The sequence below is a fragment of the Physella acuta genome, unplaced genomic scaffold (assembly GCF_028476545.2).
Source record: "Physella acuta isolate Inbredline_101_S28 unplaced genomic scaffold, ASM2847654v3 ptg001319l, whole genome shotgun sequence".
Lineage (NCBI taxonomy): Eukaryota > Metazoa > Mollusca > Gastropoda > Physidae > Physella > Physella acuta.
Genome location: NW_026732834.1, coordinates 70,871 through 85,239, shown reverse-complemented (window position 1 = coordinate 85,239; position 14,369 = coordinate 70,871). Strand labels below are relative to the sequence as shown.

General features: G+C 36.8%; 2 protein-coding genes across 2 annotated transcripts; one reads left to right on the top strand and one right to left on the bottom strand.

The window, feature by feature from the left end:
• The first annotated feature begins 2,134 nt into the window (after positions 1-2,134).
• Positions 2,135-8,788, top strand: LOC131958344 (F-box only protein 39). The gene is made up of 9 exons (XM_059323319.1): positions 2,135-2,296; positions 3,851-3,964; positions 4,773-4,860; positions 5,589-5,833; positions 6,354-6,506; positions 6,671-6,803; positions 7,047-7,225; positions 7,891-8,048; positions 8,476-8,788. Exons 1-9 carry the CDS (start codon positions 2,189-2,191, stop codon positions 8,477-8,479), a joined length of 1,182 nt encoding a protein of 393 aa, XP_059179302.1. The 5' UTR covers positions 2,135-2,188; the 3' UTR covers positions 8,480-8,788.
• A 1,482-nt stretch (positions 8,789-10,270) lies between these two features.
• Positions 10,271-13,803, bottom strand: LOC131958343 (uncharacterized). Its single transcript, XM_059323318.1, has 5 exons — positions 13,671-13,803; positions 13,044-13,196; positions 12,649-12,751; positions 11,606-11,736; positions 10,271-11,336 (listed from the first exon to the last, which is right to left on the bottom strand). The coding sequence occupies exons 1-5, from the start codon at positions 13,752-13,754 to the stop codon at positions 11,073-11,075; spliced, it is 735 nt and encodes a 244-aa protein (XP_059179301.1). The 5' UTR covers positions 13,755-13,803; the 3' UTR covers positions 10,271-11,072.
• Between the last annotated feature and the right edge of the window lie 566 nt (positions 13,804-14,369).

Genomic DNA, 14,369 nt, shown 5'->3' with positions numbered 1-14,369 from the left:
GTTCAGACAAGATTTTGGAAAAATATCGATGTTTTACGAAAAATGCAACTGCAATTTTGAGGGGGGGGGGGTCGTAGGCTGAGGTCTGAGGGGGGGGGGGGTCTGGCTTTTTGTGACGATGTGTGACGGAGGGGAGGGGGGAGGTAAAAATCGTCCAAAAAAGCGTGACGTTATTTATGAATGACCCCACAGTATGTGGTCGCCCCCACCCCCACCCCCCACCCCCGAGACGCCGATCTTTGAGGGGCGCCAAAAGAGGCAGAAAATATCTAAAAGCTACTCTTGAGCTACATTACTGAATTTACAACTATACACCAAATATAGACTATACGCAGGCTATTACAATGTCGCTTTTTTTACGATCTTCTCTTGTAGTGCGGTGAATAGGGAAGGATAGGTGCTGGGCAGCGGCGGCTATATAGGGAAGCTAAGATACCATTATCGTGTGTCACGCAGAACACACTAGTCACAGTTCATATAAGCGGAAGTTGAAAATGAAAATTAAATAAACCAACCAAAAGCAGGGAGTAATGAATAGATAAAATAATGAATGTTTAATGGGGGCGTCTTCAATATCGGTGTCTATACTAAACTGCTGATAAATAAAAACCGGCTAACTAGTGATCGGCATTTGTGCTCAGCTGTTAATTAATTAAATCGCCCATCGTATGTTCGGCGTCTGTACAATGTCTAGGATCCGAACTCGAGACTTTCGGGTTTGCAGTCGCATGCTTCGCCATCCGACCAAGCCATCCTGGGATCAGTGACTCAACCAGTGTAAAACCAACCCATCTTTCCTCTGACGTTGTCCTCCCATCTTTTCTACTACCTGCCTGTTTTTCCTTGTCCATACTCACTCTTTAAAAATACCAGCAGGCTACAAAAATGTAAACACGCATGCTTGCATATACATATTTGCGTATATAACCTATATACAGAGGCGCAACGGGGGGGGGGGGCGGCGGACCAACATTCCCCATATGGAGCAAAAGCTCTTGTGCAATGTGCATTTTGTGTGCGCGGTACTCTGAGGTACTTACACTAAATGACTGCAGTCAGGTTTACAACTATTGCGCGACCGCGCAGCTTAAAGAGAGCAGTGGTGCGGACCGCACCAGGTGACTCCATTTAGGGGGAGTGACTATTTTGAGAAACTGACGCTTTTTTATATTCACTCACAGCTTCCCCATCCCGAAAACCTTGCACACAACCCTGATAACGTCATTTGAGTACCGATTTGGGACCAGCCTTTAGAGATCATCCATAAATGACGTCACGCTTTTTTTGGACATTTTTTACCTCCACCCCCTCCCCTCCGTCACACATCGTCACAAAAAAGCCAGAACCCCCCCCCCAAAAAAAATGACGTCACACCTCAGCCTACAACCCCCTCAAAATCGCAGTTGCATTTTTCTTAAAACATCGATATATTTTCCAAAATCTTGTCTGAACTCTGTCAAAATAGAGTATTTTAATTAATTACTATTGCAATTAATTAAAACAGTTTTATAAAACGCGAATTAACGTCTAAAATTCGTTTTTTTTATAATGCAAAAGTGTAACGTCGCACCATCTGAACCCCCCCCCCTTCCCCCTCGTCACACACCGTCACAAAATTACGACCCCCCCCCCCCCCCCCCCTCCCCCCTGTGAGTGTGACGTCATTTACGGACGACCCCTTATCTTTAATAACTACCAAGTGTGCAGGGAAGAAACTGCAGAGCACGCTGGATCCCGCTATGATTCTCCTTAAAAAACTGGAACTTTAAAATGTATTCTTTTAGTCGATGAAACGCTTAGACTATATATTATGAAGCTGGAGATGGACGGACACTTTACACATAGACATATTGTACAGACACTCATATTCATAAGTTATAGGAAAGGGGTAATTATCTACATTTACATGAATACAAATACCAGTGTTTAGGCCGTTTTTATTATCGTAATTATTGGATTGTTACTTAAATCTACGTGCATATAAATAACAGTATCTTGGCAGTTTTTTCTTTGTTTTTTTTTTTATATTTTAAAGTCTGGCATGATTAACACTACGAAATACAAAGTTGTTGCGCACCATTTTTCAGGGAATTTATGTAGAGTACAAGTGAATACACACTTCCGGAAATGCAACACCAATTCAGCAGTTTGAAGGCTAAATTTGCATTGACTTCACTCTCACACTAAAATGAGCTTAAAGCGGTTTAAGCCACTGGGTTGGCTGCAAAATGTGTTACGACCTACCAAGGACGAATCCAGTGGCAATGGAGAGGGTGAAGCCACCGCAGAAGCAACCGTAAGACACCTAAGAATGACACACATCGTGGTTTCTATATGCTCTGTTCGTTAGGTCTAGTTCTAGTAATCTAGAATATCATTATTTTAAAATTATTAGTTTAGCAATTAAAATTTGAATTCAGGGTTTTCTTTCAGGCGGAGTCTACCGCCCCCAAACGAAATAGAAAAACACATTTTATGCACACAATTTATACTTCAACCTGTATGCGCCCTTGCCATGGAAATTCCACCCCCCCCCCCAGTTTAAAGTGCGCCCCCTCCCTGCCCCCAGGAAAAAAATGTCTGGGAAAAAACTGAATTTGTCTGGTGTGGAACTCTTAAATGGAAGCAACCAAACCAAACTATTACAAGCCAAGACGTCACCGTTTACTCAGGTCACGAAGGCCGTGTTCGTGTGAAAACACAGAGAGCAGCATTGATGATGACAACAGAGTCAATGCAGACGATGTAAGCAGGGAATCTATCGCATAGTACGTCCGTGGATGTAAGACAACTACTCCGCAGAAGCCTACTCAGCACTGTTCAATGCACCAACAGGAGAGGGAAAAGCAGAGGCGTAGCGACCCTTCCTGGCGCCCGGGGACAAACTTTTTGATTTGCACCCCCCCCCCCCCATCAAGATTTCGATTTGCACCCTCCCCCTCAAACTTTCGATTTGCACCCCCCTCAACCTTTATTTTTCCAACCCATTTTGGCGCCCCCTAAGGTCGGCGCCCGGGGACATATGTCCCCCCCCCCCTCGCTACGCTACTGGGGAAAAGATTCATTTCTAATAACGTATTTTATAAGCATGTAAACACAAGTCACAAGAGATATTAAAAAAGACAATGTGAGGCGGCATGGTCGGGTGGAATAGCTTGATTCACTCAGGGGCGTCCTACGGTCATAAGTCCTAACTAAGATCTGAACTCGAGACCATCGGTCTAGCAGCCAAACGCTCTACCATTCAACACGCCCTGATAATACATTGAAGACACCAGAAGAAAAACACTCGGTTCATTTGAACGAAGAATGTATGAGATTGCTTTCAGAGGCGTAGCGACCCTTCCCAGCGCCCGGGGACAAACTTTTCGATTTGCACCCCCCCCCCCCTCGAGATTTCGATTTGCACCCCCTCGACCTTTCAATTTATTTTTCCATCCCATTGTGGCGCCCCCTAAGGTCGGCGCCCGGGGACATATGTCCCCCCCCCCCCCCCGCTACGCTACTGATTGCTTTCATTACAAAATTATTTTACGTGCATTCTGTATTGGTTTAATGGTGATAGTGTGTAAATAAATGAAGTAATTGTTCTTTTAGAATGTCATCTAGATCAAGTTTATAGTTTTTTTTTTGCCCTTTTAACTGTCTTTGTTTGGGATGCTTCACCACAACATATAATTCCATTTTAGATGCTTCACTTATTCGAGATATTTTGTACTTTGACGCGCATCCTCTAAATCATTTAGTCGTTCTTGTGAGTGTTAGGGAATGCCTGGACTTGAGAGTATGTCGGTAACATTTTTTAACTATAAATCTTCACATCTTTTTCGTTCCACTCTTCCATACCAAGGAGCCGCCTCGTCCATTGGAGGCTACCCATGCGTCATGGGCTAAACTTCCCTACGTTGTGCTTGTTAGAGTACTCTCATTATTGCCAGATAAAAACATATGGGTTGCGTCTCAGGTAGGTTATACAAACAATTAAGTTATAAAATACTCAGAATTTTGTTGTGGCGAGTTTGTGTGAGGTTCCCATTGTTTCATCAGTGTGAGGTTCCCCATGTGTCTTCAGTGTGAGGTTCCCCATGTGTCATCAGTGTGAGGTTCCCCATGTGTCATCAGTGTGAAGTTCCCATGTATCATCAGTGTGAGGTTCCCAATGTGTCATCAGTGTTATGTTCCCCATGTGTCATCAGTGTGAGGTTCCCCATGTGTCATCAGTGTGAAGTTCCCCATATGTCATCTGGGTGAGGTTCCCATGTGTCATCAGTGTGAGGTTCCCCATGTGTCATCTGGGTGAGGTTCCCCATGTGTCATCAGTGTGAGGTTCCCAATGTGTCATCAGTGTGAGGCTCCCCATGTGTTTACAATGTGAAGTTCCCCATGTGTCATGAATGTGAAGTTCCCAAATTGTGTGCCATCATTATGACGTTAGGCCTAAAATGCGTTCATGTCTGGGACGAAAAAAATAATTAAAAAGCAGATAATAACTGTACTCAGTACAGTCTGTAAATAGTTTAACCAGTACCGAATGAAAAAAGTCTCAGAACTTTTTCTGTGTTGACTTGTTAAATTTAATAAAGAAACCGTTTTTAAGGCATCCGCGGATATACAAAGATAGAGAGTTATTTCTTGCAGAACCCACACATTCTTATGTAAATCGCCAACATTACCTTGGCTTTGTGGATCTCGCGATAATTTAGTAATAGTGGCGTACTGGATGACACATAAATTGAAGCAGAGCTTTTAATTAACGTTTGGTCTACGCTCAGGTTTGCAAAGACTGGCGCAACGCGGCCAGAGATCCGTCTCTTTGGCGTGTCGGATATTTTATGATTGGACCAAATTCTCTAAACTCGGGTAAGTTAATTATGGACGATTGACAAAACGATAAAACGACACAATTAAGGTTATAAAGCCAAAAAAAAATGTGCCACAATATATATATATATATATATATATATATATATATATATATATATATATATATATATATATATATATATATATATATATATATATATATATATATATATATATATGTAAGCCCTGCTAGAAAGCTGCTCCTGTTGGGGTGGAATGGTGTGGTGAAGGTTGTAGGTTGGATACGGGGGTTTGAATGCACTTTCCTGCACTGACTTAAAGCTGCTCCTGTTGGGGTGGAATGGCGTGGTCGAGGTGGTAGGTTGGATACGGGGGTTTGAATGCACTTTCCTGCACTGACTTAAAGCTGCTCCTGTTGGGGTGGAATGGTGTGGTCGAGGTGGTAGGTTGGATACGGGGGTTTGAATGCACTTTCCTGCACTGACTTAAAGCTGCTCCTGTTGGGGTGGAATGGTGTGGTGAAGGTGGTAGGTTGGATACGGGGGTTTGAATGCACTTTCCTGCAATGACTTAAAGCTGTTCCTGTTGGGGTGGAATGGTGTGGTGAAGGTTGTAGGTTGGATACGGGGGTTTGAATGCACTTTCCTGCACTGACTTAAAGCTGCTCCTGTTGGGGTGGAATGGCGTGGTCGAGGTGGTAGGTTGGATACGGGGGTTTGAATGCACTTTCCTGCACTGACTTAAAGCTGCTCCTATTGGTACAGTGACTCGACTCGTTCAGTTTGCTGGCGTACACGGCAAACACGTCAAGGTGATGAAAATCACATGGGGGACCTTCACAAGCAAACTCCTCAAAAGGACGGTCCACTCTTTGTTCGCGGCGATAGAACCCACCAGGCTCAAGGTTTTTGATTTGGAAGAAGTAGACTGGAAGCGCTTCGGGATCAAAGTTCGAACAGAGATATTGGACGGCCTAAAGAAGGTGTTATCAGTTCAAGACAGCTTAGAGGCAAGTGCTCGTTCAATTGCGGCAATTACTGTAAACTATAACAGTTTGTTTCTTTGACAGTTACTATAAACTATAACAATGTGTTTCTTTGACAGTTTCTATAAACTATAACAATGTGTTTCTTTGACAGTTATTGTAAACTATAACAATGTGTTTCTTTGTCAGTTACTGTAAACTATAACAATGTGTTGCTTTGCCAGTTACTGTAAACTATAACAATGTGTTTCTTTGACAGTTACTGTAAACTATAACAATGTGTTTCTTTGACAGTTACTGTAAACTATAACAATGTGTTTCTTTGACAGTTACTGTAAACTATAACAATGTGTTTCTTTGACAGTTACTGTAAACTATAACAATGTGTTTCTTTGACAGTTATTGTAAACTATAACAATGTGTTTCTTTGACAGTTATTGTAAACTATAACAATTTGTTTCTTTGACAGTTATTGTAAACTATTTTAAAAAATTGTCCTCGCGAACAATGAAAATGTGATTGTTGTGTGTGCCTTGTCTCACAGGAATTGTCCATGAGAAGGATCCGTTTAGAGGTACAGGCTGGCGCTGAACTGTTGCAAATTGTAACGGACAAATTAACCAACTTGGATATAGTGGACTATTTCGATGACAAGGGTGCTGTAAGCTTCGCTCCTGAATTCGGAACAGCTTTGTCTGTGAGTTGAGTCATATATATGTTGTCCCATGTTTTTAACCAAGGCATCCAATAAAGTCAAAGATATTTTGTCCAATGTTTATACCACCGGTATCCAACAAAGTCAAAGGTATGCTGTCAACCCGAATATTGTAAACATATCACAAACTATTCATTCGTCCACAGAAATTCGTCAACCTGAAAATTTTAGCACTGAATTATTGCTATTTGAGTGGTCAGATACTAGAACACTTTGCGACCATTTTCGGAGAGAGACCTGTCAATCTACAGATCTTCACCAACGAGGAGGAGCCTAATGGTAGGGAAATATCTGTAATGTAAGCTGCCCATCTTGATGTTAGGTAAAAGTAAATGCAGGTCGGTCCAATTTGTAGGGTGGTGTAATATAATATTTTATGCACGGGCCTATGTTATCTTTCATTGTTTTAATAGATATTCTTTATTTTTTTGTATCAATTTACCTCATAATAAATATTTTGCTTAACAATAAATATGCTTTTATCGTTGAGTGCTCTAAAAATATATTTATCTTCACTTCCAGTACGAGTCACTTCGGAGATGTGGAATACGCTCAAGTTAGCATGTCCAAAAACTCAGGTCACTCTAAGCGTACCATCAAACGCCATGCTGGTTGAGGATTTTGAAAACATCTTGTCGCCAGCCATGCCGCTTTTCAGATTAGACATGTTTCTGGGCACTAACCCTCAGCGAGAAGATGAGGTAGGTGATGTGGCTCGTATGTTTCTGGGCACTAACCCTCAGCGAGAAGATGAGGTAGGTGATGTGGCTCGTATGTTTCTGGGCACTAACCCTCAGCGAGAAGATGAGGTAGGTGATGTGGCTCGTATGTTTCTGGGCACCAACCCTCAGCGAGAAGATGAGGTAGGTGATGTGGCTCGTATGTTTCTGGGCACTAACCCTTAGCGAGAAGATGAGGTAGGTGATGTGGCTCGTATGTTTCTGGGCACCAACCCTTAGCGAGAAGATGAGGTAGGTCATGTGGCTCGTATGTTTCTGGGCACTAACCCTCAGCGAGAAGATGAGGTATGTGATGTGGCTCGTATGTTTCTGGGCACTAACCCTCAGCGAGAAGATGAGGTAGGTGATGTGGCTCGTATGTTTCTGGGCACTAACCCTCAGCGAGAAGATGAGGTAGGTGATGTGGCTCGTATGTTTCTGGGCACTAGCCCTCACGGTTTTAACAGATGTTGCAGCTTATGAAAGTGTGAATGTCTGTGTCCCTAACTCCTCACGATTCTCTCCAGATGTTGTAGCTTATGAAAGTGTGAATGTCTGTGTCCCTAACTCCTCACGATTCTCTCCAGATTTTGCAGCTTATGAAAGTGTGAATGTCTGTGTCCCTAACTCCTCACGATTCTCTCCAGATGTTGCAGCTCTTGGTTCTCAGATTTCCTCAACTCCAGCATCTAGATCTGGAATTAACAAATAATGGTCCGAGCGCGCAGCTGGAGAACGATGTTGTGCAAATAGTCAAAAACTTTATCAACCTGAACTTGACAATCAATGGGATAAAAGTCATATCGTAAGTTGCCATTACATTAGTAACGGGATAGAAAATTGAATGCATGGTGGAAGAAATAGTACACCCCTCCTTCTTTATATATATATATATATATATATATATATATATATATATATATATATATATATATATATATATATATATATATATATGTATATATATATATATATATATATATATATATATATATATATATATATATATATATATATATATATATATATATATATATATATATAATAGGCCTAAATAAATAGCCTATAAATATGTGTGTGTTCATAAGTAGAGATTAGAGATCAAATGCGAATGTTTAAGTGTCCTGCATTAATTGCTGCATTTTTATCACAGTTTACAAAAATAAGTGTAATACAATGCAAAAGGACTGCCTTGAACATGATACAAATTGTCCTCCATTTTTTTCCCCCAGCTAACTTGCATATCTTTATTTGGTGATGCGGACTACGACAAAGGGAAAAGTTTAAGATAAGAACAAGGAAGAACTAGCTATAAACATGGCGTGAAGTGGCTGATTTATGGCGTTTTAAAATAAACGTAAAAAAAAGGGAGGCTTAGAAATCTGGTCTTTTAGAATAGTGTACAAGCAAATATCTTTTGGACTTTACTGCAAAAACAAAATTTCACGTCAAAAACGCTTCCGTCGTTTTTTTTAATTATTTTTAAATCATGTAATATCTAAAGCTTCATGAACTACGGCCACAGATAATCATCAATAATGACAATATTACTTGCTTGTTTTTACTTACGTTTTTTTACATTGTAACTGTTTTTACTTACGTTTTTTACATTATGACTATCTGTTTTTACTTACGTGTTTACAATATGACTGTTTTTACTTACCTGTTTACATGACTATTCTGACTTCTGTTTTACATTATGACTTTCTGTTTCGACTTGTTTTTTTCACATTCTGATGTATGTCTATTCATTGATTGAAGTGATGTTGAATTCAGCATTTTGACAAAAGGACTAACAAATGACTTGGTCTGTCCAGATTTTTTTACGTGAGCCTACAATACAATGATGTCTTGTAGTAGTTGCTGACGGTAACGACGCATCACACGGTGGATAACACAAGTTATTCATACGATTTTTAAGTGGAAATAGGTCACAAGAAAATATCTGAGAAGGGGGGGGGATGTTCTTTTAAAATTCAGTCTAAACAATGTTGCTCGTGTCACTACAGTTTAATTTTGATCATTTTTAAAAATCGACTTGATTTTTTTTACTGTTATATTATTTATGTTTGAATAAAGAATTTAAAAATACACAATATAGTGTAATATTTTAAAATCATGTAACTACTACTTTTACCAGTACTAGTAGCCTAGGTATAGGCCCAACATATAAAAATAACAGTAATCTCACTTGTAAGCCTAGATTAAATACATTAGGCCTTCTGTTGTCTAATGGGTAGAAGTGGGTAATAAGTTCATAATATCTATTGTGTTTGAACAAGACCATTGCGATAAGATTTTAAAAGTTTATAGAGCTCTACTCTATATTGCCCTATACATGTCCCAAATAAACAGGAATTAGGGCTTGGTCGATGGTCTTTATAGTGTATTGGTGGATAAGTTGACGAGATTGTGTTTTGAATTAGCTTTTAAGGGGACGTCCAGATTTTATTTTTGCCAATTCATCGTCACAAAATGATTCCAAAATAACCAACCGCCCCATTTATTTATTGTTCATTTCTATAAAGGGATATAACCAAACTACCTGATTTGCCACAAATATTAATTGAGTACTTTCCCCTAGTAATGTTACAAATAATGTAATGAGAATTTTAGCTAATTTCAATCAGTTAAATTCATCAATCATTTGTTTTAACAATTGACAAGACCCTGCTTCAATGTAACACTGTAACGTCACACTTTCTTACCCCCCCCCCCCCCCACCACAGTAGTGCAATCCCATCATTCCTCCAGGAGTAGGCTTATAACTTTTGAAATAAGGTACAAACAATAAACACTGCTTAACATTATTGAGATCAACCTAGAAAAACTACACTAGTAAATCAGCTGTTGATAAATGCTACTTCCTCAGATTAGCAGTTGTGCATCTTTCAGAAATTTTTCTTAGTTGGTGGGGGGGGGGGGGGGAGAGTAGACTTAAAACTTTTATTTTTCAATTAGTAATAGTGCTCTAAGTTTGGAAACTGCTGCATTCAATAATTTCATCATTACAATTTTATACACATTTTTTAAGACTTGTTTATTAGTTACATTAAACGTCACAATGCTAAGAAGATTAATCACACAGACATATACAGTCCTATACATATATACATTCCTTTAAACAATACAATGTAAGCTAATCCAAATTATAAAAGAAATTTTAAGGTTGTGAATCTTTAATAAATATCGAGAAGTGACTAAGTCTGAGTATAATATATATTGACTGATTAAAAAAACATTTTTCAGTAAAAGCCTGTTAAAGATTTCTCCATTAGAAAATAGTTAAATTCTGTATTATTGCAGCCTTAAGATTTGAAGGCCATTCACCATAACAGGGACATAATTTGACAGCATATCAGATTTAAATCATAAACTGCTAAACTTTAACACTGCTTGTACAGTCAATGATCCACTTATCAACAAATTAGTTGGTGACAAGAAATTCCCATGCATAGTCATTTTTTAACCATTTTGATGTTTCTATTTTTCAATTACAGTTTATCCTGCGCTAAATAGTATTTACAAACTGATTAAAGGCACCATCATCAAATGATGACGGGTGATTGTCCCTCAAATTATAAAATATCCCAAATGCAGAACTCATTATTGCAAATCCCTTAACAGAAAAGCTTCAACTCATTTCATTTTAGGAAACCATAAAAATTATTGGGATTATAAAAAAATCAACATTTTTTTCCCCACTATTGAAAAAAGTAACAATTAAAATCCTTTAAAGTAAACATAGCTTCTGATATTAAAATCTAGATAAAATTGATAACAATGATAATACTGGTTACATAGTAACATACACAAAAAAATCAGAAATCTATTTTTTTTCTTTTGGGACCCTTCCTAACATGTAAAACTCCTCATTAGGCACCATACTTGTAAGGTAGGCCATTCTGTTAGACAGGGAAAATAAAGCAACAACAGATCCAATATCCCATGCATCCTCCTCATCTAGACCATGTTGGCGCAGTGCATCGAAATGTGTCTCTGACAATGGTTCACATTTTGTAACTTGCAATGCAAAGTTTAAAATTGATCTCTGACGGTCATCAATATCTGCTGTCTGCCAGTTAGCAGCAATCTATATATATAGAAACATATTAATAAATATTCAATATAAATACAAATTATATGCCATTTAGTAGCTATATATATATATATATATATATATATATATATATATATATATATATATATATATATATATATATATATATATATATATATATATATATATATATAAACAACATATTAAATAATATTTAGTATTATTAATTCAATATAATATCAATAAATCATATTTTCATTTATATAATAATTTAAAAGAGTACTGAACAATAGAAAAAATACCTGATCAGCAAGAATTCTGTTTTTGGAATATATTCGAAATAATGCACTGTGGGCAATGATACAGTATCTGCATTTGTTGTATGCACTTACAGCAACTACTATCATTTCTTTATCAGCTTTAGTCAAGTGCCCTGTTTAAAAAAAATCAATAACAGCTATTTAGAATGCATTTGATTAACCTTTTTTTTAACCACTTTTGCCCTATTTAAGTTAGAACAGAGCATTCTTAATTTAAGGAATATCCTTGTCAGGAACTGCTAATGGTGTAGTTAAGCTTGATTTGAAAAGTTATAGCAATGATGCTTTACACACAAACCACTAGATGGTACCAATCTTTACCCATTGAACTTTGATGTACTAATCTAGAGCAAGCAATCTACAGGAGACTTGTTTTTAGAAGTATTTTTAACCAGGTAGTAGGAAAAAAATGGAAAATACCATCAATGGTTAATGGTAAACAAGTTTATTCTCACATTTCATCAAGTTTAAAAACATGAATGGAATAAAAGATAGGTGGGGAAACGTTCTTTTAAAAAAAAAACATTTTTTTTAATCAGGCCAAGAATTTTGGGGGCCATTACACAGTAACACTAGGAATGGATCTCAACAGACACACTGCAAAATATGAAAAAAAATCTAACTGAATAGTCATTCATGGACAGCTAATTAAAATGCATTTGCATTAGGCATGCAAAGAAATCCAATGAATGTCAATAAAGAAAAAAATTATGTATTAGGAAAGAAGCATTGTTCAAGGGAAACACAAAGAAGATGTGTAACAGTATCAAGATGTCAAGAGAGTTAAGTCTGTCAAAAGGTGATAACTCATGAGGAAGAGCATAGTATAAAGGCACAGATCTCGCATACAATTGAGAAATATTTACTTCAGTATCAGTGCACTTTAAATATACCTTAACTGTTAAAACATGTACCAACTAACTGTAGTCCACTTGTGAATGATATTTAGCAGAATGTTCTTGATCTGTTTATTGATTGTAGCCTTTGCCACAGAGAGCAATTTTGTTATGAAATTAATAAAATACCTCCAGTTCGGTCTTCCATAACTGCATCGTAGTAGTTAACAAATGCTTGCATTTCCTTGGGTCTGTGTGACAATGTTTGGAAGACATTAGGGACAAAACCAGCCTGTAATAATATTTGTTTAACTTAAATAACAATTAAATTATTTAAATTATTATTTTAATTAAATTATTTATTATTTTTTGTAGTTTTATTATTTAAAAAAAAATTTCTAGGAAAACTTGCAATTCTCTTGATAATAATTTTTAACAGCACAGGAGGTTAAAGACAGTTTGAGTTATAAATACTAAACACCTATTTTTTAGTACCATTTCACTGTTAAATGCTAATGTGTAAGCAAATCAATAATTCCTAATATAAAATGGCAATGAATCACGTTATGTTTCTTTATGCTTACCTTTTCTTTGGCTTCATCTATTAATTTTTGCATATCACTTGGTAATGTTCTAACATCAGGTACAGGGTACCTTGAAATATGTTGCTTGGGTTTGGCTTTTTCATCATTGAATTTGGATGCAAATCTGATACAGGTTGCTTGTTTCAAACCAGTCTAATAACAAATTTAAAAAAATTAGGCCTAACTACAAATCAATATCAAATAACAAATAGGCCTTAAAAGCAGACCTTGTATTACAGGCCATGAACTGCCATTCATGAATAAACTAATTATTAATTAGGATATAAAATATTAGTAACTAATAGTAATTATAAATACTAATTATTACTAAACATAAAATAATTAATAATTAAAGCCGGCTAAAGGCCTAACTATTTTTATTACTATTACTATTGACTATGAAGTTTATAGTAGTATAAACTAAAGTAAAGTAGGGTACTAAAATAAAAAATATAAAATAGCCTATATTTAGTATATTAAGGCCTATCTATCTAGATCTAGATTATTAATTCTATATGCTATGCTAAAATAATAATTAATACAATTATTAATAACCTAATCATAATAAAGAGGTGTCATAAACAGAACTCAATGAACAAAAATATATTCATAGTTTCATAGACATACTTGAGTAATATTGAGAGTACACGCCAAGTCAGCAAAATATGTGTTAAATATACGATGGCTAAAAAATAATCTTAAACTTGCCATGGCCGTATGTTGATTATTTAGTAATATTTACTGTTTAGTAGATAGTAGTAGTCTAGATCTATATAGTATTATACTATATATATATATAGATTAATATAGACTCTAGTATAGAATCTAGAATCTATAGGCCTACTATAGTTAACTATTATAGGCCTATTTAAAAAATTTACTACTAGATCTAGACTAGATCTATTTACTAGTATTATTTATTTACTATTTAGGCCTACTCATCTACTTTGTCTTTAACTACTCTAGGCCCTAGGCCTAACTAATAGTTAATACTAATATTGACTGTTTACAGTTTACAATAACTTTAAAGTGTAAAGAAAGTGTAGTGACAATACTATAAAAACTATAGGCCTAATATAATAGTAATACTAGTAGTAGTAGTGTAGTGCTACTAGATCTATAACAAATAACTATGTATTACGACTCTATGGCACTAGTGTCAACTTTGCACCTCTTAATATAGAATCTACTATTGAAGCCCAACTTCAACCTATGCCCTAGGCCAGGGGTCTCCAAACTTTTCAGACCGAGGGCCGCATTAACTATCACATTTCAGTTCGGGGGCCAGTTTCTTCCAGGCATGTCTTTCATTTCTCTGGGCAAAGT

Bases quoted from the DNA above. Each gene is read 5' to 3' on its own strand.
- LOC131958343 (XM_059323318.1), bottom strand. From the start codon at position 13,754: ATGGCAAGTTTAAGATTATTTTTTAGCCATCGTATATTTAACACATAT. The intron at 13,197-13,670 runs GTATGTCTATGA...ATTTGTTATTAG, and splicing joins GTACTCTCAATATTACTCAA to ACTGGTTTGAAACAAGCAAC. The intron at 12,752-13,043 runs GTAAGCATAAAG...ATATTATTACAG, and splicing joins TAGATGAAGCCAAAGAAAAG to GCTGGTTTTGTCCCTAATGT.
- LOC131958344 (XM_059323319.1), top strand. From the start codon at position 2,189: ATGAGCTTAAAGCGGTTTAAGCCACTGGGTTGGCTGCAAAATGTGTTA. The intron at 3,965-4,772 runs GTAGGTTATACA...GTCTACGCTCAG, and splicing joins ACATATGGGTTGCGTCTCAG to GTTTGCAAAGACTGGCGCAA. The intron at 6,804-7,046 runs GTAGGGAAATAT...CTTCACTTCCAG, and splicing joins CAACGAGGAGGAGCCTAATG to TACGAGTCACTTCGGAGATG.